The sequence below is a fragment of the Ambystoma mexicanum genome, chromosome 2q, assembly GCF_040938575.1.
Source record: "Ambystoma mexicanum isolate Mex_15411 chromosome 2q, UKY_AmexF1_1, whole genome shotgun sequence".
Taxonomy (NCBI): Eukaryota; Metazoa; Chordata; class Amphibia; order Caudata; family Ambystomatidae; genus Ambystoma; species Ambystoma mexicanum.
Window position 1 is genome coordinate 1,180,554,945 of NC_090924.1, and position 26,733 is coordinate 1,180,581,677.

The following is a 26,733-nucleotide window of genomic DNA, read 5'->3' on the forward strand; positions in this document are numbered from 1 at the left end:
TGCTGTCGGTAAGAACAGGCAAGGGAACTGGATGGACAGAATTAACTCACTGAAGTTAGAGTTAGGTTGGTGGAATGAGCCAGACTCATTACAAAGTCTTAGTCCATTTCTAGTGTTGTTTCCCAACAAGATAAAATAAACTGGGCCAAGTGAGTTAGAACCTTTAGCAAGAAATGGCTTTCAGAATGACACTCCCTGTGTCGCACATCCTAGTGCTATGCCGGCATTCTCCAATGCGTGTGCTCTGGTGCCCATAACAAAGCGGTGTGGTAGGCTCTTGCATAGCACCTATGTTTTCCTGCCCACCTAACTGTTTCTATAACTCTCAGAAACCTTTAAATAGTGTGCCACATGTCACCTCTTTGAAACAGCAGCAGCACACGTTCATATAGACGAACGAATTCAGCAAGCAATACATGTCATCAAATCAGTAATTTCCGTTCCAGTCCCAGGTCCAATTAAAACGTATGGTTTAATGTCTTGAGTACATTGGTTTCATACTCGGGTACAGTAAGTGGGTCTCGCATCGAAGCGCTGTCACTGGCTGCACAATGAACGTGTCCCTCAACTATGTGCATTTCTTATAGCTCACTTTGCAGGATTTAGGGTGACAGCATTTGAAAAATGTCCTCGTGTACTTGCTGGCATTGCATACATCTTATGATAGCTCCACAAGCTTATGATGCCTTGGGCAGAGGGATGCAACTAGTTATGTGGTGTGCTTAAATCTCAATCTGATTAATGGATTAACCCACACTTTTCTTTGCCGTCGACTACTCGGTTTGCTTTTTGTGCCATTTTCTGTTACCATTATATATGTGTCTGTCTTGTATTTGTTTGTCCTTTTTTTGGTTTTTACATGTTGTGTAAGTCTCATGAAAAATGTTGTAGTGAAATATTGACAGTGCCAGAATTGATGTTAAGAATGTTGTTGCTTCAAATGTAATGCTCAAATTTCACCCGCTCGTCAAATATTGTTTTTATCAATATAATACATTAAAATATCAAATACTAGTAATACTAAACCGGTATGAACATTCCTTGTGGAATATTACACACTTTGATGAGATTTATGTGTAACCTGAAAGTTAATAATTTAATTCCCCAGGGGTCTACTCAGCCCCTTCTTAAAATGAGCGCCATTCGGTTGGATATTAATAATATCGGATATTAATTCTGAGGTAGAGAATAATTAGGTTGTTGGGTGTTGCCCATGCATGTACTAATTAACTAATAAATACATTGCAGAAGTTAAAATAGATAGTGTATTGTTACCGAATGTTAGGCTTAGCACCTAAAAAGATTAAATTGAAAAATGTAGCACAGAATGACTAGGATTCTTTTATAAAAATGTTTCCTATTCCGTTTTGAAATGCCTTAAAAGATTTTCATTTACGGATGTAATCATTTATATTGCTTGCTGTAAGGGGGACACATAAATATTGGTTAAATGGACACTGCTATACACAATAATCCTTTATTTTAAACCAAATTATCCATGTAGCTACCGCTAATGGTCAGCAATTATGCACCTTAGTTATTACAGATAGTTATTAATCTCTCTTTCCACAGAAAATGCATACAACAATACATATAAATGTGCTACATACAAAAACCACATTCAAAAGTGTGCCGGAAATGTATTGTGATGAAACACATATCACATTCAAAGGAAGGTATCAAAAGCACATATACAGGGTTCAATTAACATGGGCCTGTGCATTGGGGGATTCCACTGGAATTGATCTTGTACTTTTCTTTTATTATGGTTCAGTCTATTTGAACACTGTGATTTTAAATGTGTATATGTTTATATGTATATTGGGTATAAATACATTTTATTTCTGTGACAGTGTAAACCAAGTATGTCCATTTTCTCAGGACAAATGTGTCAATTGTATCCTATAAATGTGTTTTCGATACCTTCCTTTGTATGCACTATGTGACAATACCCAGGCAGTAGGAAGGGGTGGTTTACAGAACCACACCTGGGTTGCACCCTTTGAAAAAGGTATTGTGATGGAACAACCATTTACTACAAAAATGCCCTTTGCAAATATTCAATTGCTTTAAAAAAAAAAAAAAGGATAATCCCTATTCTCTTATACACAAACAATTAAATGTGTATGAACATTACAAATAAAGATCCAAAATGTTACTCTCCTTGTATCTGTTTTAAGGAATTCTTCAAGGGGAAACCATTTTAAATATAGCTCTGATATTCCAACCCTTGATAGCACGTTTTACATTACGAGTAAACAAGTCATTGAGCAGTGATAATACCTTAAAATATATAATTAATGAAACTCAGTCTCTGGCCTTCGTCGGCCATGCGTTATCCATGTTCCTCCAGGGAGTCAATTCAGGTACCTGTTCCCTAAGAAGTATCCTTCCTAAAGCCAACAGTTTCACAATAAATTGAGTTTCACAGTGGAGTTCAGAAGCCACTCTCACTTAGCTAAATCCTTCAATGTAAACCACATGTTAACATAGCAGAGCCATTACTTACCAGCCTCGAAATCCACCACCCTCATCCAGATCCATACAGCTTTCGTGAATTCTTTCTTTTATAGTGGAAAGTGTGGGTAGAAGGCTCCGTCTGTTGATAAACAGAAAAAAAACCCTACGTTTTCCAAAAGCTTCACCATGCCCATATACAGAGTGCCCTCTGCATGTTTATAAGTTAATTTAAGACTGGCAAGCCCTGCCATATTCAGTTTTAAAATCTAAATAGCAGGTCTCTGTGATGTAATATTTCACTAATTCTCTCCCTTCGCTTTATCACCACAACCTAGCTAACTCGGTTTCCCTTTAATGTGTACTTCTCTGTGCCTGATTCAATCTGGAAAGAACGGTACCACATTCAGATGTACTCGAATGAGCAAAGACATCCTGCTCCCTACTTCTTTGAAAAGGTGACAATGCATTAGATGCATGGATGCTCGTCCATCATTGTTTCCAGTGTGGAAACAGCAGAGGTGCAATCCGGTCCTCCAACTTACGGTCTTAATGGAAAGAGTTACCCCACCATCTTCCCTATTTCATGAAGTATGCTGCCCCGTACCTGTTTTCTTCTTTATCTACTGTTGCCTGCTGATCAACAGGAGGGCATTGAGGAGAAAAAATCCAAACAGTAGTCAAGAATAATAATAAAGGGCCTCTTTTGCCACACTTTATGGCTACTCTTTCAAAACAATGTCTGCTGATCAGGAGATGCCAAAGAATAGGCAAGTCTATTAACATGAGCTTGCAAAGACATACAGGCCTCGGACCCGCAGTTTACAAGTGAAACCTTAATTTGGATTAGTCAAATTTGGAACAGGATGCATGATATCACTGTATACTTGTACATTTCCAAATTCTGCATGTATAGACTGACCATGGAATTCACCAAAGTTATTCTTCATTGTGGGAAAGAATACATAATAATTGTGGATGAAGTCCAGAGAGAGAAGGAGAGAAACAGCAAACATAGCACTGGTTTCTATAATTGAGAGAGATACTGGCCTGATGGTCATGCTGTCCCCTAGCAGCATCTGGGTGAAGCAGAGAAATCCATTAAAATGAGGCTTTTCATCTTAAAATGCTTCGTTTCCAAACAGTGTGAATGCATTAATTGTAGCAATGTGCACATGTGAGGAAGCATGCCCTTTTTCTTGCAGCTTTTGCAGGAATTTATGACTTTTATTAATCAAATGTAGCTTAACTTCAAAATAGATGTAGAAAAAGCCCCAATTTCAAAGGCCATTTGAGAGGAGAAATAACATAATCATATTTCTGTCAGTGAGAGTGCAGGGTATGGCTAGTGCCATATTTGTGTTTTATACATTTGGTAAAATATTCTATAGTTCTCCCCTTGGCAAACTGAACTGAATTAGAGGAGGCTCTTGTGAAAAAGAATTCCACAAGAACTCTGTGTGTAGCCTCTCAGATATGCCCCTTATTAAGATGCCCATTGGCCAAAAGTGAACTCTTATCTGAAAGAAGAAACCTTTCTTTAGTAGAGAGAAGAATAATTACTTGGGGGTCACTTCTGCTTTAAAGTTATCGAAATTGCAGGAAATTGAAGCCTTGTGGCATAGGTAATAAAATTCAACATACTTTTCCATGCTCTGCTCATCTTTTCAACAATATGTACAAACTGAGAGTTATAGACGGTCATGATGTGCATTAGAGAAGAATTGTTTTTTAATGTTTTTAATAGTTCGCAGTAGGTGGTGTTGCATGAATTAAACATCATCAGTTCTAAAGTATTGCAACAGAATGTTGATTGTATCTTCTCTTTGAACAGACAGAGCACATTCCTCCCTACGATGTAGTGCCTTCAATGCGACCTGTAGTCCTAGTGGGGCCTTCCTTGAAGGGATATGAGGTAAGCTAACATATCATAACAACGTCTTCATGATTTCTGAACACAGATATAGAGTGTCTGATTAATCTGACACAGTGTGCTAGGGAATACATAATCAATACCCTATGCAAGTCAAACTAAGGAATATACAAGGGACCATGAAAACCTGTATCTGAAGCATATTTACTGAGGTCTATCCACTGGGGTAAATAGAGGAGGCATATCCCAATAAACATATCTGAAGTCCGGAAATTCCCTTGCAATTGAACTGGCGTGGCTGACCTCCTTCCTCCTGGACCGACCTTCCCAGGTTCAGCTTGGGTCCTTTCTCTCCACCACCTCTCTCTCCACATGGGATGTTCCCGAGGGATCTGTCCTCTCCCCGTGGCTCTTCAATGTCTATCTGGACTCTTGAGCCCTCCTGAACACTATTTATTTCTGTAACTTTCAGTGTTATGCGGATGACACGCAGCTCTCTCTCAGGCTACCCTCGGCCGCCTCCTCCTCGCTCATCCCGGACTATCCACTATTCAGGCATGGAGTGCCTCTAATGATCTCGGTCTTAATGCCAGTAAAACTGAGATCCTTCTCATTGGGACCCCTGCTCCCACTTTTTCTCTCTCACTCTGGCTGCCCCCCTTGGGCCCTCTGCCCTCACCCTCTTGTGAGGCAAAACAACCTTGGGGCCATCTTCGACTTCACTCTCTCCTTCTCTCCACACATCACTGACCTTGCCAAGAAGGCCCGTTTCTAGCTGTTCCTCCTCAGAGGTATTCTTCCTTTTCTCACGTTCCCCCCAGAAGTTCTCTGTATCCCGAGCCCTGGTTCTCTCTAGACTGGACTATTGTAACAGCATCTTTCTCAATCTGCCTATCTCTACACTTCGCCCTCTTCAACTCATCCAGAACAGTAATGCATGACTTTTCCTTGGCCTGAAGCCCAGGGACTGCATCTCTCTGGCCCTGAAATCCCTCCACTGGCTCGGGGTGGCTGCAAGGATCAAGTTTAAGATCCTCCGCATCGTCCACAAGGCTTTCTGGGGCCGTGGCCCTCACTACCTTCAATTCTCTTCCTAAGTACCTTCCGCCTAAAACCCTTTGCTCGTCTACTCCTAACTATGTGGGTGAGGTGCTTCTCCAAGCAGAGCAGAGAATGGGGACTAGATCTCTCTCCTTTGCAGGTGCCTCCCTCTGGAATGGCCTCCTACCTCTCTCCTCCTTGAGCCGGATCTCCTTAAGTTCCGGGAGCCCGTCAATACCTCCCTTCTCTCCTCTTATTTCTTGCTCCCTCTTCCCTGCTAACCTTCCCTTGCTCCCACTATATGTGCTAACTGGCTGCTCTGTATCCTTTGAGTCTTACAGGACACCAGGTCCCCCCTGACCAGTATCCCTGCACTTGCCACCTGGCCCAACTTGCACTTCCACCTAGCTAACCTTGCATTACCGGGCTGGGATTGCCCCCTGAAGTCCCGGCCTTCCTTGCACATAATTCAGGGCCCTACTGCTCTGGGTGCATTTTACCTGTACCTTTCCCCCTGCACTTCGTGTTGCGCACTTGCATTAATCTCAATGACACAAGGCCTAGTAAGATTGTTGTCTTTTCCTCCCGTTGTTCCCCCTCCCTTGCTTTGTTACGCCTTGAAACACTTGTGTATAGGCGCATATTAAATAACAATTCAATCAACTAACACATTGCACATGCCTAATGTAGCTACAGTTGGACACTATTCATTTAGCAGTATCCCCAGATCTGGGAGCAGTCAGATCTGGGAGCAGTGATGCCCTGACGTTGTCTCTTCCCCTGCACCGTTACCTGGTGGTAATGTTTTGGTTGCAAGTTAAAATATGAAATACTGATAATAGTAAATCAACATCCCAGTCACTGTTACAAGGTACTAAAGCTCCCCAACTTGGAGGTTATAGCTACAAGAAAACTGGCATGCAAGTTAGGGTTCCAATATTTTTTATGTTTTAGATTGTGGCCATTTCTTAAGTTAGAAAAGTAGATGTACGCCAAGGAATAAAAGGTGAATGCAAATGTTTCTAGTCCCTCTCTCGTTCGGTGGAGCCCATCGTTCATTAGTCAGGGTGTGGTGGGGAGGAAACGGTGTCGGCATTAGATGGGTAAGTACAGGAGGTGGTTTGTGGAGTTTTGCAGGCAGGCTGTGCCAGCATGTATGGCAGTAAAAGGTGAAGAGGTAAATAAAGAGGTTTGGGGGTGAAGAAGAAAGGTGTGTCAGAGACGTCCAGTGAGCCCAGTGGCTGGAAATGCCAAGACATAAAATCCACATGTTGAGCCCTGTGATCAGCTGGGACGTTGCCTGACATCACAAGCCATTTTCAATTAGCCGAGTTGTGTGCAATGTGTTTTGGATGAGGTAACAACTGACTGAGATTATGAGTGAGAGCATATGATTCCTCTACCAAGGGGTAGGTCACCACTCTTACCTGACAGTCATAATCACGCTCATGATAGAGGTGAATTACAATGATTTCTTTTCACCCACACTGTTAAGGTGGATTTCCAATATCAGATCTAGGGGGATGATTTTGGGATGCCCCCCCATTTTGGTGAATAGGGATAACACTGACAGGTTAGCGAAAACCAATCAAGGTAAGGTAGGAGAGCGGCAAGGCTCAGTCTCAGGTAGGGTTTGAGAATGGTGTAGGGCTACAATTAGTACAAACGGAGCAACACAAGTAATTCCAGTTCGAAGGCCAAGCATATGCAGTAGTTTATTATGCCTTTAAAATACACAATAAGCAAATGAAACCTTTATTCAAATATTTAAACACAAACACATTTCTGAGGTTTGTGGATCTCCTTAGAATCACATGCTTTGCATAGGCCGGCCTCTAGTGTAGGTGAATACTATTGCATGACTTGTTTTCGAAGTTCGAAAAGGGACATGTCTGGGAGTGTTTGTAATACTATCCCTAGTGTGACATGTACTATGCCCACGGTCCTTCACACGTTGAGGTTCCTCGGATTGTTTTTTTTCTGCCATTGTGGTTGGTCACTATTATGCATAGTTCGTAGCTTTAGCTACTTTGATATTGTTAATTAAAACTAATCGTTATACTTCTCGATGGATGCTTCCTCGACACACGTTTTCGACAAGTGGCTTCATCGACCACCGACCGAAGACTTTTGACAGACTCTTCAACTTCTCTGACTGGCTGCGGCCAATATCAGGCTTCGGCCTTGCTGTAGGGAGAGTGTGGGGATCAACATTTACATACTTTCTCCATTACCAACATTTATCTAGCTTCCTTTGCATTTATTTTTCAACATGGAAAGGACTCCATTTAAAATGTGTCCTCCTTGTAATAACACATTTCTGTGGAAAGACACTCATCGAGTGTATAACCACTGTCTTTCCCGTGACCATTCTCAACAGCATTTTGTGTCGTGTAAGCTCTTTGACCCAAGACGCTCAAGGAGAGATGCACCAAATGGTGGGCGGACTATGCTATGCATGCTGAATCCAGTTCACCCACTGGCACTGTTGCATCAGAAGATGAGGACCAAGGCAGCTACTGCTCAAATTCGGATGCCGAAGACATGCCGGGAAGGCAGGGCCCGCGCTCTGCTATGGGGACAACACCTGGTGACAAGGGCACACATAGACATACAAGCACCATAAACACACATCCCCTGGCTGGTGTTCAACAGATTCATCGGAAAAAGGCCACACGGCAATTGAAGATATGCCGAAATCTTCGATACCTTGTGTCAGAAGCTTGCTGTGCTATCGCACGTGCGTCCATCGCATGGTAAATCACAAGAACAGATGCTGATTGCTGTGCATAAATCTACGATGGAACCTGTTTCACATCCTATCGAAACAGCAGTTGAAAAAACTAAAACCAACAAAACACAGGCAGGGAAAAACACATAGAACCATCTCTGGAACACCCCAGGGATACCCTCTCATCCACACCAGTTGCAATTGTTGCAGTAACACCCCATACAAAGACTGCACAATCTCTGCTATTGACCCATAGGCTAATGTCTTTCCTCTCGCAGAAACTCTGTGTCAGACAGAACACATTATATTTAGAGGAAGGGGAACCTTTGCCTAAATCTCCTAGGTTACCCACTTCTCACACATCACCTTCACCGTCATTGATGTAACAGACCAGTCCCAACATGACGTATGTCCTGATGCTCTCCATCATGATAATCAGGAGGATTATCCTAATCAAGGGGATGATGGCTAAGGGACATGGTATGATGATTCTTATGATCCTACCTACTACGACCCAGATGACCTAGATGTCACTATTTTTACAGTCTCCCGATTCCACTCACAAACCTGGCACCACATCCCCACTAGACGACAAGCTGTTTAATGATTTGCTCACAAGGGCAGTGGGTCATTTTAAAATACAAACTCAGGAGTCTGTTCAGGACACAGACTTTGTAGACAGCACTGAAGAAAAGGATAAAACCTTCTTTAACTACACAATCCCCTGTGCATGCACTTAACCCAGGGGTTGAAAAAGTGTTTAAACCCGCTCCTACAGACACACTTTATACTAGGCGCCATGTCAAACCAGATTCCCCAGTAGATATCACAACAAGAAAGCAGGCAGGGAGGCATCCCTTTATTAAATGCTGAGACTCCACCTGATGAATAGTCTAAAAAACGTTATGCCCTGGAGAAAAGAGTTCCCACTTCTGCAGCTTACTCTACCCATATAGCTAACACTACGTTACTAGCGAGTTACAACAATGCACAATGGGACTTACTTCTGAACAACTTAGATGCAATTCATGCACCGCTCAAATTACAGTTATTAAATATTGTCACAGAGGGCAAACAAGTGGCCCATAACATCCTTAAACACACCCTAGATGCTGCTGAAACTGCAGACAGAATTATAGCAGAGGGTACATTTCTGAAAAGCCATTCCTGGCTTTGCAATTCTGGCTTTAATCCTGAAACACAGGCTAACCTTAATAATATGCTTATAGAAGACTCTGTCCTGTTTGGTAAAGCAATAGATGAGGGGTTTGAAAAATCAAAAAAAGAACATGAGACTTAAAAGACTTTAGGTCAGATCTCTAACAAGACTTACATTCAACGCGGGGTGTTCATTACCCTTCAGTATTGTGCCCAGGGTTACTTATGGTCCACTCAATCTGGGTATACAACATGTTCCTCCCCATGGTATACATCTCAGGGACAATCTTCCACATTTCACACATCATACCAACAGTGTTTTAGACAAGCCAAAGGTTGCGGTAGGAGTGTAGCCACTAGATGCTCCTCTGCCCCCTCCAGCAAATGACTCACTCACTCAGGTCCCCTGCCATGTATCCAAGTTTGGGGTTGTATTACTAAATTCATGCACTCATGAGAGGGCATAACATCAGACCAGTGGGTGTCATCAACAGTGGCCAAAGGGTATTCTATCGATTTCCTAGAAGCACATTGCCACCATTCACAAGATCAAAAAGAATGATGCAAGAGCATCACTTGATTCTACAAACAGAAATACTAACACTACTGCAAAGGCAGCGATAGAGCTGGTTCTGCTTCTAGAGATAAATAAATGTGTGGGGGTCGGAGGTATACTCGGACCTCTCGATGTCAGCAACATTTTTATCCTGGTTTGCCAAGTTCTGATTAGGCATACTCCCATTGGCCCATGAGTCTTCTAAGTGGAAGAGTGGGCCTAGTTCCTCACCCGCATGTCCCCTCTGCCAAGGAGGGCGTGAGGATGAGGAGCATCTTTTCTTTTTTTTGCAAAGCCCACTCCCTGGCAAGGGGGTGTTGGCTTGCCCCAGTCTGGCGCCACCTAGTGAACTTTCCAACTCCTTTAGCCATCCAAGACCTGAAATTTTGTACCCTGCCTGAACATGTGTTATTAGTCTCAAAATATTTAAGATCTGCACTGAAAAAGAGAACGCTGGGGTCTAAAAATGGGAAAGCTGTAGCCCGGATGGGACGTGTCTAGGCTGTGGTTTTCACAAATGGTCACTGGTTTTATTATCACATGCCTTTTTTAAACAAAATGTTCTTATCTACTGAGATTAATGTAGATATTAATGCAATATTGTGTTTTTATATTTTGTATTGTAAACTGTACTTTGATGGAGGCCTGCCTTCCGAATAAAGTTATAAACGTAAACAAATGTATTTATTCTTGTCCCCAAAAAGGATTTAAGCATGCACCCTGTCCTGCAAAAATATATGGGTGTCCGCAAAAATTCAGAATGAGAACACTGCAGTAAGTAATTGCACTACTAAATCATGGGGAATGCATGGCAATATTGGACATGAAAGATGCATAGGTTCATATTTCAATGTTGCCAGTGCACAGAAAGTACCTACATTTCAGGGTCGGAACGATCCACTACCAATTCAAAGCACTTACCTTCGGCATAGCCGTTGAGCCAAAGGTATTCACCAAAGTGCTTGGAGTAGCGCAGGCACACATGCGCAGACAGTCTTTTCCAGTGTACCTGTATCTAAATGACTGGCTAGTAACAGGGGACACGCCACAGGCGTGCCAATGGAACACCCAAGACAAAATCAACCTTCTTTTCCAATTGGGATTCTCAATCAATGAGAAATCAATCAAGACTTGTTCCAAGTCAGATAAAACAGTTTCTTGAAGCAGACAGAAGATGCATTAGTCTTTGCCTCCAACAAGAGGGTAAAAAACATGCTATTTCAGATTCCACATTATATAGCCAGTCGTTGTTGGGACAGTTTTTCTGAATCCAACTAAGGGCTTAGTAATACCAGTACAAGAGACAGTACAAAACTCAACTCTTAGAATAAGGCTGTACCACCTGAGATCAGGGTAGCGTAGACAGAGCAGCCAGGCGTATCTTAGGAGGGAGGGCTGTAGAATCAGTACAAAGAAAATGTAATAAAAATGGTCCAAAGAAAACACTAACACTATTTATTGTAAAAAATAAATCTTGGGGGAAATGAGTACTATTACATTATATATAACCACAAACATAAAAACACAACACTATGCTTGAAGGTGCTCAGACCAAAGCATATAACCTTATTTGGAACACCTAACAGTTTTTCTAGGGGCGTCAAAACCAATGGTTACTTTTGGATTACTTACAGTAATACAGGGTAGTAAACCCTAACAGTTGTACCGTGACGCTCAGCAAGAAATCGCATAGTAAGTCAACTGGACAATATACTTTTCAGAATAGTGGAACAGTAAAACCTCTATAACTTGGATTCAGGATAACAGTTATTCTAGGGGAGTTGGACCTTGGGGTGTAGTATTCGTTTACAGTTGCTTTTCAGTTCACAGCCTAAGGGAAGCAATAACTAACTTATTTTAGGATAACACAGTTATACTCAAGGTACGTAAAACCTATATGCTTTTGTCAGGAGCTACCAGCAACCTAAAAGGTAATTATGATCTAGGCAGACTTATTCTGCACAGGCTAACAGCAAGGCAAGGGAAGCAAGACACACATTGGGACACTCATACAATTATCCTAACAGGAATAATAATGTGAAACCAACAGCATTACTTTGGGGAAGAGGGGAAACTAATTCACGGGTATATAAGTTAACCCTTTACCCACTTTCTGTTAGAATGGCGAAACAGTTTCTAAGGAAAGACAGACTTTGAAAATACTTGATGGCATAGAGTTTATCGAAGTTAAGCAAATCCTTTAGATTTTTTTCAGAATGGCAAAACATATCAAAGATAAGTAATAACTTTTTGTAACTATTCACTGTGAGAGTTTAAAGTTACCAACTAACGAATTTACAAGTAAACTTTTTAAAGCTTGTTTTACTTTTCAAGGCAGACACCTTAAAGTATCCAGCCCTTCCCAATTCTAGTGCATGAGTTCTCTGGGAGGCAGAAGAGACACCCTAGTGGTCGAGGAGCCAGCTGTAGGCAGGATGAGACAGGGCTCAGTTGCAGGTAAAGTTCAGAGTTCCAGAGGAAGACTGTTCAAACAAGAAGGTATTCTACTTTAGAGTTAGTTGAGGGTCCAGCGACATCAGAGAAGACACCCTAGCAGGATTCCAGCAGTGGGCTTGGGTGAGTTGGATGAGAGGCCTACCAATCACAGAAAACACCCCAAAACTGCACAGGAAACACAAGAGACTTAAGGTAAGTAAATACCCAATCCAGCACAGTACCTCAGCACAGAAGAAGATTTTGCAGCAGGAGGACTTCAGGATCTGCAGCAAAAAACCTGGTCATTGAATTCCTTCATCAAGAAGGCAGCACCCTGGAAGGATTTTTGCAGCAAGGATCATGGGGAAGGCTCTAGACAAGGTTTTCCTCATGGCTGGATGTGGTTCTGTGAATTTGGCACCTTTTTCACGAGCACTGAAGAAGACAAAATATCGCTGGTCGGATTCTCATCGTTTACAAGGTCCAGCACTCTGGCCAAGGGACTTTTTGGACTTGATTCATGTCTCTGGAGGTACAGCAGGATATGATATGGCATATATAACGTGCCTATACACAGGTGTTTCAAGGCATGACGAGGCAAGGGAGGGGGAACAGAGGGAAGACGGACAGCGATCTTACTAGGCCAGGTAACTTTCAGATTGCACACATTTCAGCGAGATTCGGTCTCACTACGCTCTGGGTCGGGGGTCATCATTTTCGGAGTCCCCAGCTCGATAGGAAGGAAGGGTAATAGCAGATTCTGATTACACAGCAGGCTCTCCAGTCACTGGAAATCGTTTCAGCCACAAATTCTTAATCTTCCTCTTCGGTTTTTGTTCCCGTGATCAACTACCTCCCGGATTGGACTTTTATGCAGGACCCAGCCAATCAAACATCCTTGCAACATTCAAACTTGCGGGAATGGCAATCCTTTCAGGACAGCCAGCCTCCCTGTTTCAAATGGATTCTCCAAATCCGGCTGGAAGACAAAGGACTGCAGAGTTTTGGACTCCCGCCGAAGATAAAAATCACACAAAGGAATTTCCCACCCTGGAGGTCAGGGGAAGGAACAAGAAAGGACAAGGAACACTAAAATGGCAAAATAAAAGAAGACAGCCCCATTTTAGTAAAATGGGCACCCATGGTTGCTGTGCAAACAGTCCATGGTAAAGGTGCATCGAATTAATAAAAAGGTGCACTGCCACCAGCCATTAATGGTATGTTTGTCCTTGTGACATAAATGTTACATTTAAAATGAGAAAGGAGATACTCGATCTCCCCAGCACTCCACATAAGGTGGGAGGTTGGGAGGAGGTGGGGGTTGCTGGCCTCACCTAACAAAATGTAAAGAAGATCCAAGATCCTTTCTACCCTTGGGAACTGTAGTTCTCACAAGGTTAGCCAGAGAAAGTTAAAAGGGGAGCCGTTTGGGCAACCCAGCAACAATAGGCACTTCTTGCCAAAATGTTGTCAGGGGATAACTTTTAAAAGACACTATGGAGAGTCTTAAAAAAGACACCCATAAAAAGAGTACAAGATTCTGTGAGAGTGGAAAAAGGTTCCCACTCACAGAGATAAACGGAAAAAGAATCCAGCAGTAAAAGGAAAAGGTACTGGTGTTAACACAGGCCAGGAAGATTTATCATTGCCATGAAAATCTTAACCAACTGTACGTAAGGCAATGTGCCTTTGCGTAAAATATGGCTTCATCTATTTACCTGCTACCACACACTTGTCTATACATGCACTCTATGCAAGCAAAACAATGGTCACCGTCAAGTGGTCTATGTGATGATCTAATGGTGGTTTCGCAATCCCTTGTTCAATCTCTGCAGTGGTGGACAAAGGAGGAACTTTTAAAGGGAAAATATGCAAATCAACCGTTAGAAGCGTTTCAACACCAGCTAGCAAATAAAACAGTTCTTGTCCTTACTGTCAGCACCGCAGCGTGACAACATCTTTACAAAATGGGGTCAACCAGATATAGATCTCTTTGCAACACAAGACAACGCACAATGCCCAGACGATGCATCCAGGTAGACCCCAGACAGTGTCCATGGGAAACACACTGTGGATGAATTGGTTAGGGAGATTTGCATATGCTTCCCCCGCGCCCCCACCAACAAATCTTCTCAACAAAATAGTTCACAAGATGCATCAGGAACAAATCACACCTATCCTGATAGCACCAATGTGGGCTTGGGAACCATGGATCTCACACCTGCTCAAAACGTCTCTTTGCACACCAGTCAAACTATTGTGCCCTTACTAGATGTTATCCCACCATCAGGGGACAACATTGCATCCATGTCCACAAACACTGAACTTGGCAGTTTGGCTCCTGAAGTCATAGAATTTGGACACTTGAACCTGCCCCAAAGATATATTGACATCTTAAAGGAGGCACGTAAGCCCAATACAAGACACTCATACGTCAACAAATGGAAAGACTTAGTTTTGTGGTGCAGAACACTCCCCATCAACCCCATTTACTGCTCACCAACACATACACTATCTGCTTTATCTGTTGGATTCCGGTTTAGTTTTTAAATTGCTTAAAGTTCATCTAGTGGCACTTTTCAGCATATACCACATCTCATAGTGAAATCTCATCGTGGAAAGTCCCAGTGGTAAAAGCATTTATGGAAGGGGCTAAGCGACTATACCGTCCAATTACAAATCCCACTCCAGGTTGGGATCTTATTGTTGTCCTTACAAAACACATGGGGTACCTCTTCGAGCCAATGCATAAAGCCAGTCTTAAACATCTCACTTGTACGTGTTCTCGTTTCTATCACTTCCATTAGGAGATTCAGTGAAGTGCAAGCTCCCTCAGTTCAAGATCCGTTTATTATTCACAAAGACAAAGTTGTGTTACGTACATATCCACGTTTCTCTCCTAAATGTATTTCAAATTTCTGTGTCAATCAATCCATCGAACTTCCAACTTTCTTTGAAAAGCCTCAAAATTCATCAGAAAGAAGCCTCCATACAGTAAACATCAGGAAGGCAGTGATGTATTATCTAGACACAACAAAAACATTGAGGAAAACATTCTTTGTTTTACTTCCCTCGGAAAGATAGAGGGATCCCGTCCGTAAATGGCCTGTTTCAAAATGGATTGACAAATGCATCCAAATCTGTTTATTCAATGTGCAAGAAAACATCTAACTTTCATTGCAAATGTGCCCTTAAATGCTATTTCAAGGCAGCTACTTGGAGTTCACTTCACACCTTCACACAGCATTACTGTTTAGATGCACTTTCAAGGGGTGATTTGCAGTTGGGGCAGGCAGTGTTAAGACATCTTTTTTGCCACTGTACCTTCCAACAACCCACCACCTTCTTCGGGTACTGCTCACTAGTCTATGCCAAGCATGTGATTCTAAGCAGGTCCACAATCCTCGGAAGGCATACATTACTTACCGTAATCGTATTTCTGATGCTTGTATCTGCTTAGATTTACATGTGCCCCCCCCTTTCTCTCCTCTTGTAGTTGAAGGTACATAGGCATCTTACATCTTCCTTTAACTTTCTGTACTCAAGCACACACGTCATGCTACCTATTGTCAGAAACTAAACAATGTGAGGGTTCTTAACATGTGAAGGACCATGGGTACAGTACACGTCACACTAGGGATAGTATTATAAACACGCCCAGTCACTGTCCTTTTTCCAACTTCGGAAAGAAGTCATGCAATACTCTGCACCTACCACTAGATGTTGGCCTATGCAAAGCATGTAAATTTAAGCAGATACAAGCATAATAAATATGATTACGATAAGTAATGTATGCCATATACATTCACCCTTAGGAGAAATAGAATAACATTTGATTCAATGACCCGTGTAAAACAGGTAAGTACTCATGTGCCTTAGAATTAGAAAGAACTCTTTACACTAATCACAGAACAGCTTCCCTAGCTCTTACAAAATCAAACCCTAAGATGGTTATGGACCTTGTGCCCAAAAAGTCACCATTTACAAATTAGATACTTTTGAGGTAGGTTTATAAAGAGATTTGTAGTGCCAGTGGTTATGAATAATGAGAGTCAAAGTTCAGGAAAGCAGAAACACTCAAACCCTGTCCCGAGGATAGTCCTGAGAAGAGATCCTTGACCAGGCCCCCACCAACCAGAGTTCAGGAAAGAGTGTTTTAAGGGCAGGACCTTAGACCCAAATAACCCTGTGGATGACGGGGATGGGGGGTAGAAACAGGTATGTAACATTATCCCCATGAATCTGATTCTTCCGGAGACCAGTGGTTTTATTGGATCCATTTTGGACACACTCTTCTTTGCTTATTCTCGTCAAGAGAGGGCCAGGGCTTGCGGGTACAGCAGTCACTTTCAGATGCAGGATTTCGTTTTGGTTGGTCGCAGTGCTTAAGAATTGTTTCCAGACAGCTTGCAGTAGAATGCCCACACAAGGAAAGATGAAGACCACCTTGCGATATCTCCAGGGATTGAAGGAGTGTTGCAATGTGAGTCACCATGGTCATGCGGCCACAGGCAACATTTAGGGTACAAGCAGAGGAACAGGCCCAGCAAAGCTTCCATTGATGTAAGAAGGCTGAAAATGCATGAGCAGGCATCTTGTTCCATGAGCTGTAGATCCACCTAATTCCATTGATGTTATTTCCCGCTTAGGCCATTTGCCGGTGTGCCCGTGGTGGAGAAGGGTCTATGGGGCACTTCCTGGTGTGCGCATGTCTGCAAGGATTCTATGCAGCAGTTTAGTTGCTGCCTATCAACGTGATTTCGGTGAAAGCCGTCTTCCAAACCATGAAGACTTCAAAGGCAGCACTGCCTCGGTTACCAATGCTTTAACACGTACCTTGTCACAATGCTTAGTGATTTCCATTTTCTATCTTGCCTCTGTTCGCCCCTTGTTTCTACCTTTCCACGCACCCAACCTTCTGCTAATCCTGTCTCTTTCTGCCGTAGCTGTATCCGGGTGAACACCAGTGTTCTCCTGCTCTCTCTGCTGCAGCCTTCTCCCTCTACAGTGCCAGCTAGTTCCGTCTTGTTATTTTACTATTGCTGCATACCATCATAACGCTTAACTATCAAGCATCGGTTTCATATTCCTGAGGACTTCAATTCTTGGGCCTGACTTCACCGCAGCACAAGACTAGCGCTACAGTGTTTTCTGGCCAAGAGGGTTTGCCTGAGTCCCTTAATTTACCTTTGACGCATCAGGGACACATGGGTTTCGGTGCATTCCTTACTGTCTTCACTCAACTTCTTGCATCAGATCAGGTTAGTGTTATCTCTAGTCTATCCAGAAAAGATAGCAGCACCTTATTGTTGTATGTTATGGATCAGATGCACCAGTTAGTGGCCGCTGTACAGGGTCTTACTGTTGAGGTACAAACCTTAAAACAGGACCATTTTAATTAATACCCACAAATGGCACGTACTCCAGGGCCACCGGATCTCTCGCCAGGGCCATTGCCAGGAGGAACATATGAAAGAGACCTGTATAATTTAAGAGATTTTGGATGCCTGTATGATCCAATTCACCTTTAAGGCCACCTTTTTCCCTACAGAAAGAGACAGGGTGGGCTATATGATTTCCCATCTTGCTGGTGGGGCTTTGGTATTGTCCACCCTTCTTGTAACAACTAACAACCCCACATTGGATTGCTACCAAGCCTTTGTTAACAGTTTCAGAGCCATGTTCAGAAGACGAGAGGTAAACATATCAGCACAGGAACAATTGTTTAACTTCAGACAAGAGTCTATGGATATATTGACTTATGTGACCAAGTTCAAACAAATGGCCTCAGAAACAGCATTGGCAGACAACACCCTGATAACCTTGTTTCATAGAGGTCTTACTGAGGAATTGAAGGACGAAGTCTTCCAGGTTCTTTGCTCTGCCAATTTCAGCAAAATGATAACATTAGTAATGCAACTTGACTTCCTCTTTTCTTTTGTATTCTGCATGTCATTGTTTTAAGGCTTAAAACAATGACATGCAGAATGCAAAAGAAAAGAGGACGGTCTACCAGACAGACCAGTGATCACACCAGGGTGAGAGCCAAGAGTCCTGAACAGGAGGAGCCAATGCAACTGGGAGTAGCCAAGGGTCCGGTCTCTATGAAAGAAAGGAACCGAAGACGTACTTTAGGATTATGCACGTACTATGCATCCAAGGGACATTTTGTGCGCGATTGTCCTCTCGTGCTACCCAGACAGTCTGGTTCCCCAGACCAGAAAATGCATCGCTTGATTCAGTCCATGGTAGTTCTCAGTGTCACGATTTCATACACAGAACATGAGTGGATGCATGATGCACTTGCACTAGCAGATTTCGGAGCTGCAGGTCTATTTATTGATGACCAGTGGGCTAGAGAGAAGGGTATTCCCAGAGTTCTCAAAGATATAGCTATCCCAGTAGAAGGTGTGGTTGTTATGCCTTTAATTTCGGGTCTTATCAAGGAACAGACTACTGCACTATCTATGCATATCGTCACAAATTCAGAAAGGATTTTATTTGACATCATTAAGGCTGCCCAGTATCGAATCAATTTGGGATTACCATGGTTGAGCTGTCCCAATCCTTTCATTAACTGGATGGCAGGATCACTTTTCCTTGGATCTGAATTCTGTGTTCCCACTTCTTGATGAATAGATCTCCATTATGCAACCGCACCCATTCCTACGGTATCTCCAGCTACCTTTGTGGATAACGTCCACACAATTCCAGAGCCCTATCAATCTTTTCAGGACGTATTTTCAGACATCCAATATAAGATTTTGCCTCCTCATTGACGAGATGACTGCACTCTTGAGCCCATACCGGATTAACCAGGTCCCTTTGGACGCATGTATATTCTCTCAAAACAAGAAAAGATAGTTCTGAAAGAGTATTTACAGACCAATTTGAAGAACGGTCCAATAACTGAATCCAAGTCGAAGGCTAGGGAATCTTTGTTTTTTATTCCAGAAAAGAACACCACTGAATTACGTCCATCTATCGACTACCGGGGACTAACATGATCACCATTCCTGACCGTTATCCCATGCCCCTCATTCCTTACATCCAGACAGCAGTGATAGGGGTTTCCATATACACCAAACTTCATGTGAGGGGTGCTTATCATCTCATCCATATTCGTGCTGGGGATGAGGGAAAGACAGCCTTTCGTACCCCCTTCTGCCACTATGAGTATCAAGTAATGCCATTTGGTCTGTCCAATGTCCCTGCTGTTTTCCAGAGATTTATGGACTGTTTTCGCTGGCTTGCTTCTCCACTCTTATCGTATACTTAGAAAATATTCTGGTTTTATCTTGGTCTGTCCCAGATCATATTTTACATGTACAGACCGTATTACAGTGACTACAAACCAAACTCGAGAAATGTGAATTCCACCATTCAGAAGTCACTTTCCTTGGGTATGTTCTCTCGTCTCAAGGTACTGCAATGGATCCAGAGAAAGTGTCTGCCATTCTAGATGGGCCATCCCCTGGATCAGTGAAGAGACTACAAAGGTTTTTGAGATATATTAATTTGTACAGAAAGTTCAACTCCAATTGCTCATGAAGGATTCTCCCCTGACTGCTTTGCTCAAAAAAGGAGCATTATATAATTGGAGCCCGGAAGGCATTTCTATCCCTCAAATAAGTCTTTACTTAGGCTCCTATCCTACAGATTCCTGATCAGACCAAGGGATTTATTGTGGAGTCAGATGCCTCCCACAGTGCTTAAGGGGCCTGGCACTATTCTTTTAGATTGTGGATCCCAGTATACATCTGCATATTAGAAGGTGGTCTGCAAAACTTTGGGTATTGAGAGAGGTCTCAAATCTGGATTTCACCCACAAACCAATGGACAGATGGGGAGATTAAATCAGAGGTTGGAAGACTATCTCAGATGTTTTATTTCCGCGGCCCAATACAATTGGGCAGAACTTTACCTCTAGCGGAATTTGCATATAATAATTCTAAACACTGTGCCTTGGGAGTAAGCCCCTTTTTCTGTACATATAGATACAATGCCTCCGGTTTTCCTTCAGTGGTTCCTACCCCTACTCGATTCCTTGCAATAGATGCACAGACTTCAGACATACAGAATGGACACATGACTGCTCTTGCAGCCTTGACTACAACACGAACATGCACTTACCGGACCAGCATCGTACACAGGTTCTGTATCTAAGTCCTGGAGAAAGAGTTTGGTTGGCTTCACGATTTCTTCCCCAAAACATGGTTCCCTCCAAACTCTCACCCATATTCTTTGGTCCTTTTGAAATCTATGCTGCCAAAGGTCCTGTCGCTTATAAACTACACCATCTTCCTCCCTGTTCTAAGATACATTCTGTTTCATATTTCTCAACTGAAGTCCCACGTTGCTGATCACTTTCAGCGGAAAACAAGACCACAGCCTCCTCTGGTGGACACTGCCACCGGTCCTGAATTTGAGGTCTCTGGCATCTTTGATTCCTGATATTTCAGGGGACAGTTGCAGTATCTGGTGGACTGGAAGGGGTATGTCTATCCCCAGAGATTGGTGTGTCTGTCCCACAGGCTGCATCCTGGTGAACCGGGTTCTTTCCCCTTTGGGAGGGGGCATACTGTTATATCTCTCTTCAGACATTGGTCAGTGTGGCAGCAGTGGAGAAGGATCCATGGATCACTTCCTGGTGTGCACATGCCTGCAAGGATTCTATGCATCAGTCTAGTTGCTGCATATCAATGTGATGACGTTGGTGGAAGCCGACTACCAAACCAGGAAGACTTCATAGTCAGTGCTGCCTTGGATACTGATGCGGTGCTAGCTCCCTGTCAAAACACTTACTGCGAGTTCATTACTAGATTACCTGTGTTCTATCTTGCCTCTGTTATCCCCTTGCTCCTACCTTTCTATGCACGTGTCTTTCTGCTAATCCTGTCCCTTTCTGCCTTACCTGTCCCTTTCTGCCTTAGCTTGATCCCAGAGAACACCAGCACTCTCCTGCTCTCTCCACTGCAGCCTTCTGCTTCCACAGTGTCGTCCGATCCTGTATCCTTCAATGTGCTACGCTGCAGCTAGTACCATCTTGCTGTTTGACTATTGCTGCATGCCATTATAGCACTGCACTACCAAGCACCAGTTTCATATTCCTGAAGACCTCAATTCTTGGACCCGACTTCACTGCAGCACAAGACTAGCGCTAAAGGGTTTTGTGCCCCAGAGGTTTTCCTTGAGGCCCTTGTTTTACCGGTCTTATACCCATCAGCGATGCAAGGGCTTCCGGGAATTCCTTACTCTCTTCACTCAACTGGTTGCATATGATCAGTTTAGTGCTATCTCTAATCTATCCAGAACAATAAATGGACTCGGCCCAGCAACAGCTGCAGCACGATAGCCCAGGAGAGAGCTGGTCAGTCCACCAGTTGGTCCAAGGACATTTTCAAAGGTGCAGAAGGCATGGATCATTGAGCAGGGATCGAGACTAGTTGTTCCCACTGGACCTGGAGTCGAAACAACAAAGATGGTCTTCTTGAGATCAGTATGAGAAGCAGTGCTTCACTGGGACAGCACTGGAGTCGATGCTGGTCAGATTCATGAGTCTTCGTCAGCAGGCAGCACTTCTTTGTAGAGATCTTGGTACTAACCATGATCTGTTGAATGGCTGCTGAAGCCCTCCATTTATCTAATATTTGGGCTGGTAGTATGCCCAAGCCCACCAATGGTAAGGATCTGCACCATTCCAATAATGGATAGCCACTGATCACAACATCTGCCCAGCAACAGACATTAAGGCACCATAGATGTAGATTGGGACTAGGCAGTCCCAGCTACTTCCTCTGGCTACACACAGTAGCCACCCGTTAGCCTGAGAAAGCCACAACTTTCACCAGGAAAGGGATTTCAATCAAAGGAATTTTCTGGCCCTAGAAGGCAGGAAGAAGAAAAGCTTTGTGGCACGGCCATCTAACGGGGCTAACCAACCTTAGGAGGCATTCACAGTAAATGCAAAAGCACACAAATAAATAATTACAAAAACTGTAAAAATATCACTGCTGCCACAAGCTTGTTTTATGCACATTATAAAAGTAACCAAAAAGCCATTATATAAAAAGATATAAGGATACAAAGTATCATAACTGGACTGTAAGGTTATGTGTGCAATTGTAACAATACAAGAATGCACAAAGATAGACATATGGCATCATTACGAGTTTCGTGGTATCTGGGTAGCAAAGTATTACTGCCAGATTACAAGTGGTGGTATGCAGTGTTAGTTCACATTTATTTGACTCCATTGGGCTAAGTGGGGGGTTTCGGCGGAATTCTCCAACTTTCATGCAATAATGCGGTGGTATACGTTAATAACGCTGCATTTTACCAGCACCGCCCAAATCGTAATAAGGCCCATAGTCTGAGAGACTGATCGGTTTCCCCATAAGAATGAGTAAACGGGTAAGGGAAGTAACAGGTGGCTTTACATACCTCCAAAAGGTCAGGACAGGGTTTAAACAAGCAAGACGAAAGGGTGTCCCATAGGCATCTATGGGAGAAAATCGGCAAAAAGAAAATCTTTCCTAACACACACAGCAAGTAAAAGCAAACTGTCTGGTAAGGATCTTCGTAGCTGAACTCAGCATTATGTTGAGCAGTATATGGATCTGTATGGCAATGTTTATTATTGGCATTGTAATCCTTTGCACATCAGAAGGAGCGAGACAATAAGAATTCCCTTGCAAACTCACAAGGAGTGATCAGATATCAAGGACACAAGATATCATGTCTAATGTGCCACAACAAAGAGAAGGTTGAATTCACTTTTGATCCCTCATTCTCACCTCGTGAACCATGATGTTGATGGCCACCAATAAATCTAGTTTTACAAGGACTGACCACCTGCCTTTGTCCACCACGATTAGGGGGATATACTCCACAGCACCGGGCAAGATGCTGTGTGATGAGCCCAGTGGCCATATTGTGTGATGCCAAAGTAAAGTCACTATCCCCAAAACATAGTAGAAACTTGATCTTGAAAACCATCTTAACATTGATTTCCTGAGATGTGTCAAATTCTTAACAAGATTGCTGTGTCCATTTGCCCTTGCACTGCGTCCGATTCCCCAGCACTTAAGGGTTTGTATCTGCAACCCTACAAACCCTTCTCTCTGCACTCTGATCCACCCACTGGCTGCAATTGTGAGTTAACTGTACTTCTCCCCTTCTGTCTTCCCCGGACTTGCGCGATCTGAGTGATACAAGGCCTAGAAAGATTATTTTCCCCTCCCTTTGTTTCCCCCTCCTTGTCTTGTCACGCCTAGAAACACTTGTGTACAGACACGTTATAAATGCCACATCACATCATATCGTTTGAAAATGGCTCCAAAGAGTGTCTGTGTTCAACTTCCTGTAGAGCAGGTCCTTTTATCATAATACCGTCATCAGAAGTGTGCTGTTAAAAAAGATTTTCTAGGATAGGCTGCTATTGCGCTTGAATCAGAAAAAGCTTTCGACAGGGATTTTATGGCACGGTTGTGGGGAATATTTTATATTGCCTACAGGTTTTCTTTGCTCTTGCCCTTAATCCTCTATTTGTATCAGTGGTGTATTCTCTTCCTTCTTTCCCCTACATAGAGGCACTAAACAGGGCTGCCCTTTTCCCCTATCCTCTACATCTTATCCCTTGAAACCTTATTATTACTAAAATTGCGGCATATGCTGATGACATATTGATTTATTTCAAAAACCCCAAGCTCCTCTGTGGCTGATACTATTAAAAATAATGCAGAGTTGCCCATCAATAGACTTAAAGAACTAACTTTAGGCTGGTCTCCCCTCTTTCTATCCTGGTGAGGTCTCCTTGACAACATTAAAATGATGCTGTGCCCCATCGTTCTTTCCCATCTACGACGACCTTACTACCGGCTTCTCTTTTCTAATCCATTAATTCTATTCTTCTCAATTTTGTAGGGGGTCATGGGGGTGGGGAAATGTAAAATAATAGCTATTAGCAAATTAAAAGCATCGTATGAGGATGGAGGGGTCAGATTTCCCAACTTTAAGCTTTACCACTCTGCTTTCTTACTTAGATAGACCTGTTGCTGGTTCACCACTCCTGTTCCCTCTCATTCCCCCTCTTGGTGCATATTGGAAAAAAGCCTGGTACTTCCATATGACATTACTGACTTAATTTATGTATTTGGCCATCTCTCCAAGCCCCTTCAAAGCTTCGTTCTCTGTCTTGAGATTGTTTCTCTTCCCCAACCTCAAAACCCCCGCACAGAATCTCTCTCCCTTTTTATGGCACAATAAAGCTATCACCATTAATGGCAGGGCACTGAAGGGCATAAGATTCTTCTATCTCATTATGGATTATGGCTCTCCTCGATCTTTCCAGCAGTTACAAGGCCTTTTTTCTATCTCTGATTCAGATTTTAACTTCTACATTAAATTAGTTAATGCTTGTCTGGATGCGTTGCATAGTCCATCCAATTCTATTCTTCTACCTGATGCATCCAGACTCCTGCTTCTTACCATGCCTTTCACTGTACCTGCTGCTAAATACTACAAAGTTTTGTATATTATGGATCGTCCCACTACCAAGTGGTCCATGCAATACGACTGGGAATTGGACTTTGGTGTTACTCTGGACGACAAAACCTGGTCTCTTCTATTTGCTGCAATAAAGAATATCTCCACCTGTGCTAACATCACGCAATTTCTGTATTTCCTCACCCACAGAGCTTTTATAACTCCTCTGAGACTATCCAAATTAAAATTTGGGACTGACAAAAAATGCTGGAATTGTGGTGCAACCTCCGCCTCCTTTAAGCATATGTTTTATGATTGTCCTCATGTGCTCCAGTTTTGGAAAGAGGTGTGGCAATTTCTTCATGTAATCTTTGATGTTGATATTCCCCTTTCCTTTTTTAATGTCTTTCTGGGCAGTCATGCTATTGTTACTGCAGATTTACAGGACTCAGCTAAACTTTATGACCTCCTTATTGCCCTAGCCCTCAAACTTGCCACTACCATATGGAAAAATGTGCAAAACGTCTCAGTGAGGGGATGGTGGGACAATGTATTTTACGTGCAGAGAATGGAACAGTGCATGGCCATCTACCTTCATGCCATTCCCAAATATAATGCAAAATGGGCTCACTTTATTAGTTACTTAGATCACTTTTGCTCGACATCCCATGGCTCCTAAGCAGACCCGTTATGCACTTTCCTGCGTTGTTGTACCATCCTTTCCTCTTCAAAAGGAGTTTCACATTGTGTTTTCTTTTGCTTGGTTTATACTGTGACCCAATTTCAACAATTATTTTGCCCCTCTCCCTACCTTCCTTCCTCTTGTGGTCGTGTTTGTCCCACTTGTCTGTCCACTACTTATTCACTTAATGTGTACATACAGAATTTGTATTATTACCTAGTTGGGTCCACTTACTTTTATTACTCCAACCTACCTGGTCTTTCTGCCCAAGCATCTCATTTGACAATTTTGCCCGACTGGTGCTCATATTTTCTCCAAATGTTCTCTACTTATTTAGTCTTCTGTATGGTCTTGACTATGTTGTTATTATTCTTCCACATAATCATAATAAAGAATATTAAAATGAATAAAGAAAAAAAGCAGTGTGGTGTATGCAATGTTTGTCAAGCACTGCAAGAATGCTTGTGGGTTTATGACTTTATCAAATAAACAATTGCATATGCAGGTGACATTATCAATCATGTTAAAACTTTTCACGGTTTGAATGGAAGAACATAGTTTAAACCCAAAACATGAATTCAAGGTCATAAACGCATCCCTAAATCTTCCTTGATAGACATTTAAATAGCTACCATGGTTTAATATAGCAGATATGATGTGATCTATCCTGGTTCCCTCTGTAGCCCAGAAAGGATACTTTGTGCAAGTTAAATGTCATACTAAGTTCTAAAATGTGACCCCAATTGCTCTTAGTGAGAGCCTGTACCATGAATCTGTGTACCTTTCTAAGAATTAATACTTCCCTTGAATCACTGCTGAGTGTCTCACTTTGGAAACTTACATTCCTCCAGCATTTCCATGTCCACGGAAATGTTCTGTGGCAGTGGATGGAGCGACAGAGCGCTAGGCCCTGCGCCGCCGCCGTCGTCATCGTCGTGGACCGCATTAATGGACTCTTGGTCGTCGTCGTCCATGGATGAAATGACCATGGGTTGAGCATTTCGGTGCCTCCTCGACCCCCCCCACCCTTTTTTTCCACCCTGAGTGCCTTGGACCGGGACCCAGGTTACTTGCAGCCTTCTCTGATGCCTCTGCGGTCATGTCCCGCTGCGGGGTCATGGACACCCTCGTCGCTGCAGGAGCCACCCTCATAAGATCGGCTCCCACCGCCACGGTCATCGTCACCGTAGTTGTCGATGAAGTGGCCGACGAGGACTTTGGATGAGCTTGTGGAGCCTGTTTGGGCCGTGCGGCCTCTTCCTCCTCCTCCTCCTCGGCCTAGGCCTGTCTGACTTCTCCCGGAACTTGGCCGG

The 26,733-nt window shown here is 43.0% G+C and overlaps 1 protein-coding gene across 8 annotated transcripts in view; it reads left to right on the forward strand.

The window, feature by feature from the left end:
• The window catches only part of CACNB2 (calcium voltage-gated channel auxiliary subunit beta 2), a 1,556,216-nt gene that overhangs the window by 1,360,069 nt on the left and 169,414 nt on the right, over window positions 1–26,733 (forward strand). For all 8 annotated transcript variants that reach the window (XM_069648579.1, XM_069648581.1, XM_069648584.1 and 5 more), the window contains one exon: window positions 4,292–4,372. In XM_069648579.1, coding sequence (XP_069504680.1) covers window positions 4,292–4,372 — 81 coding nt within the window. The remainder of the gene's footprint in view (window positions 1–4,291; window positions 4,373–26,733) is intronic.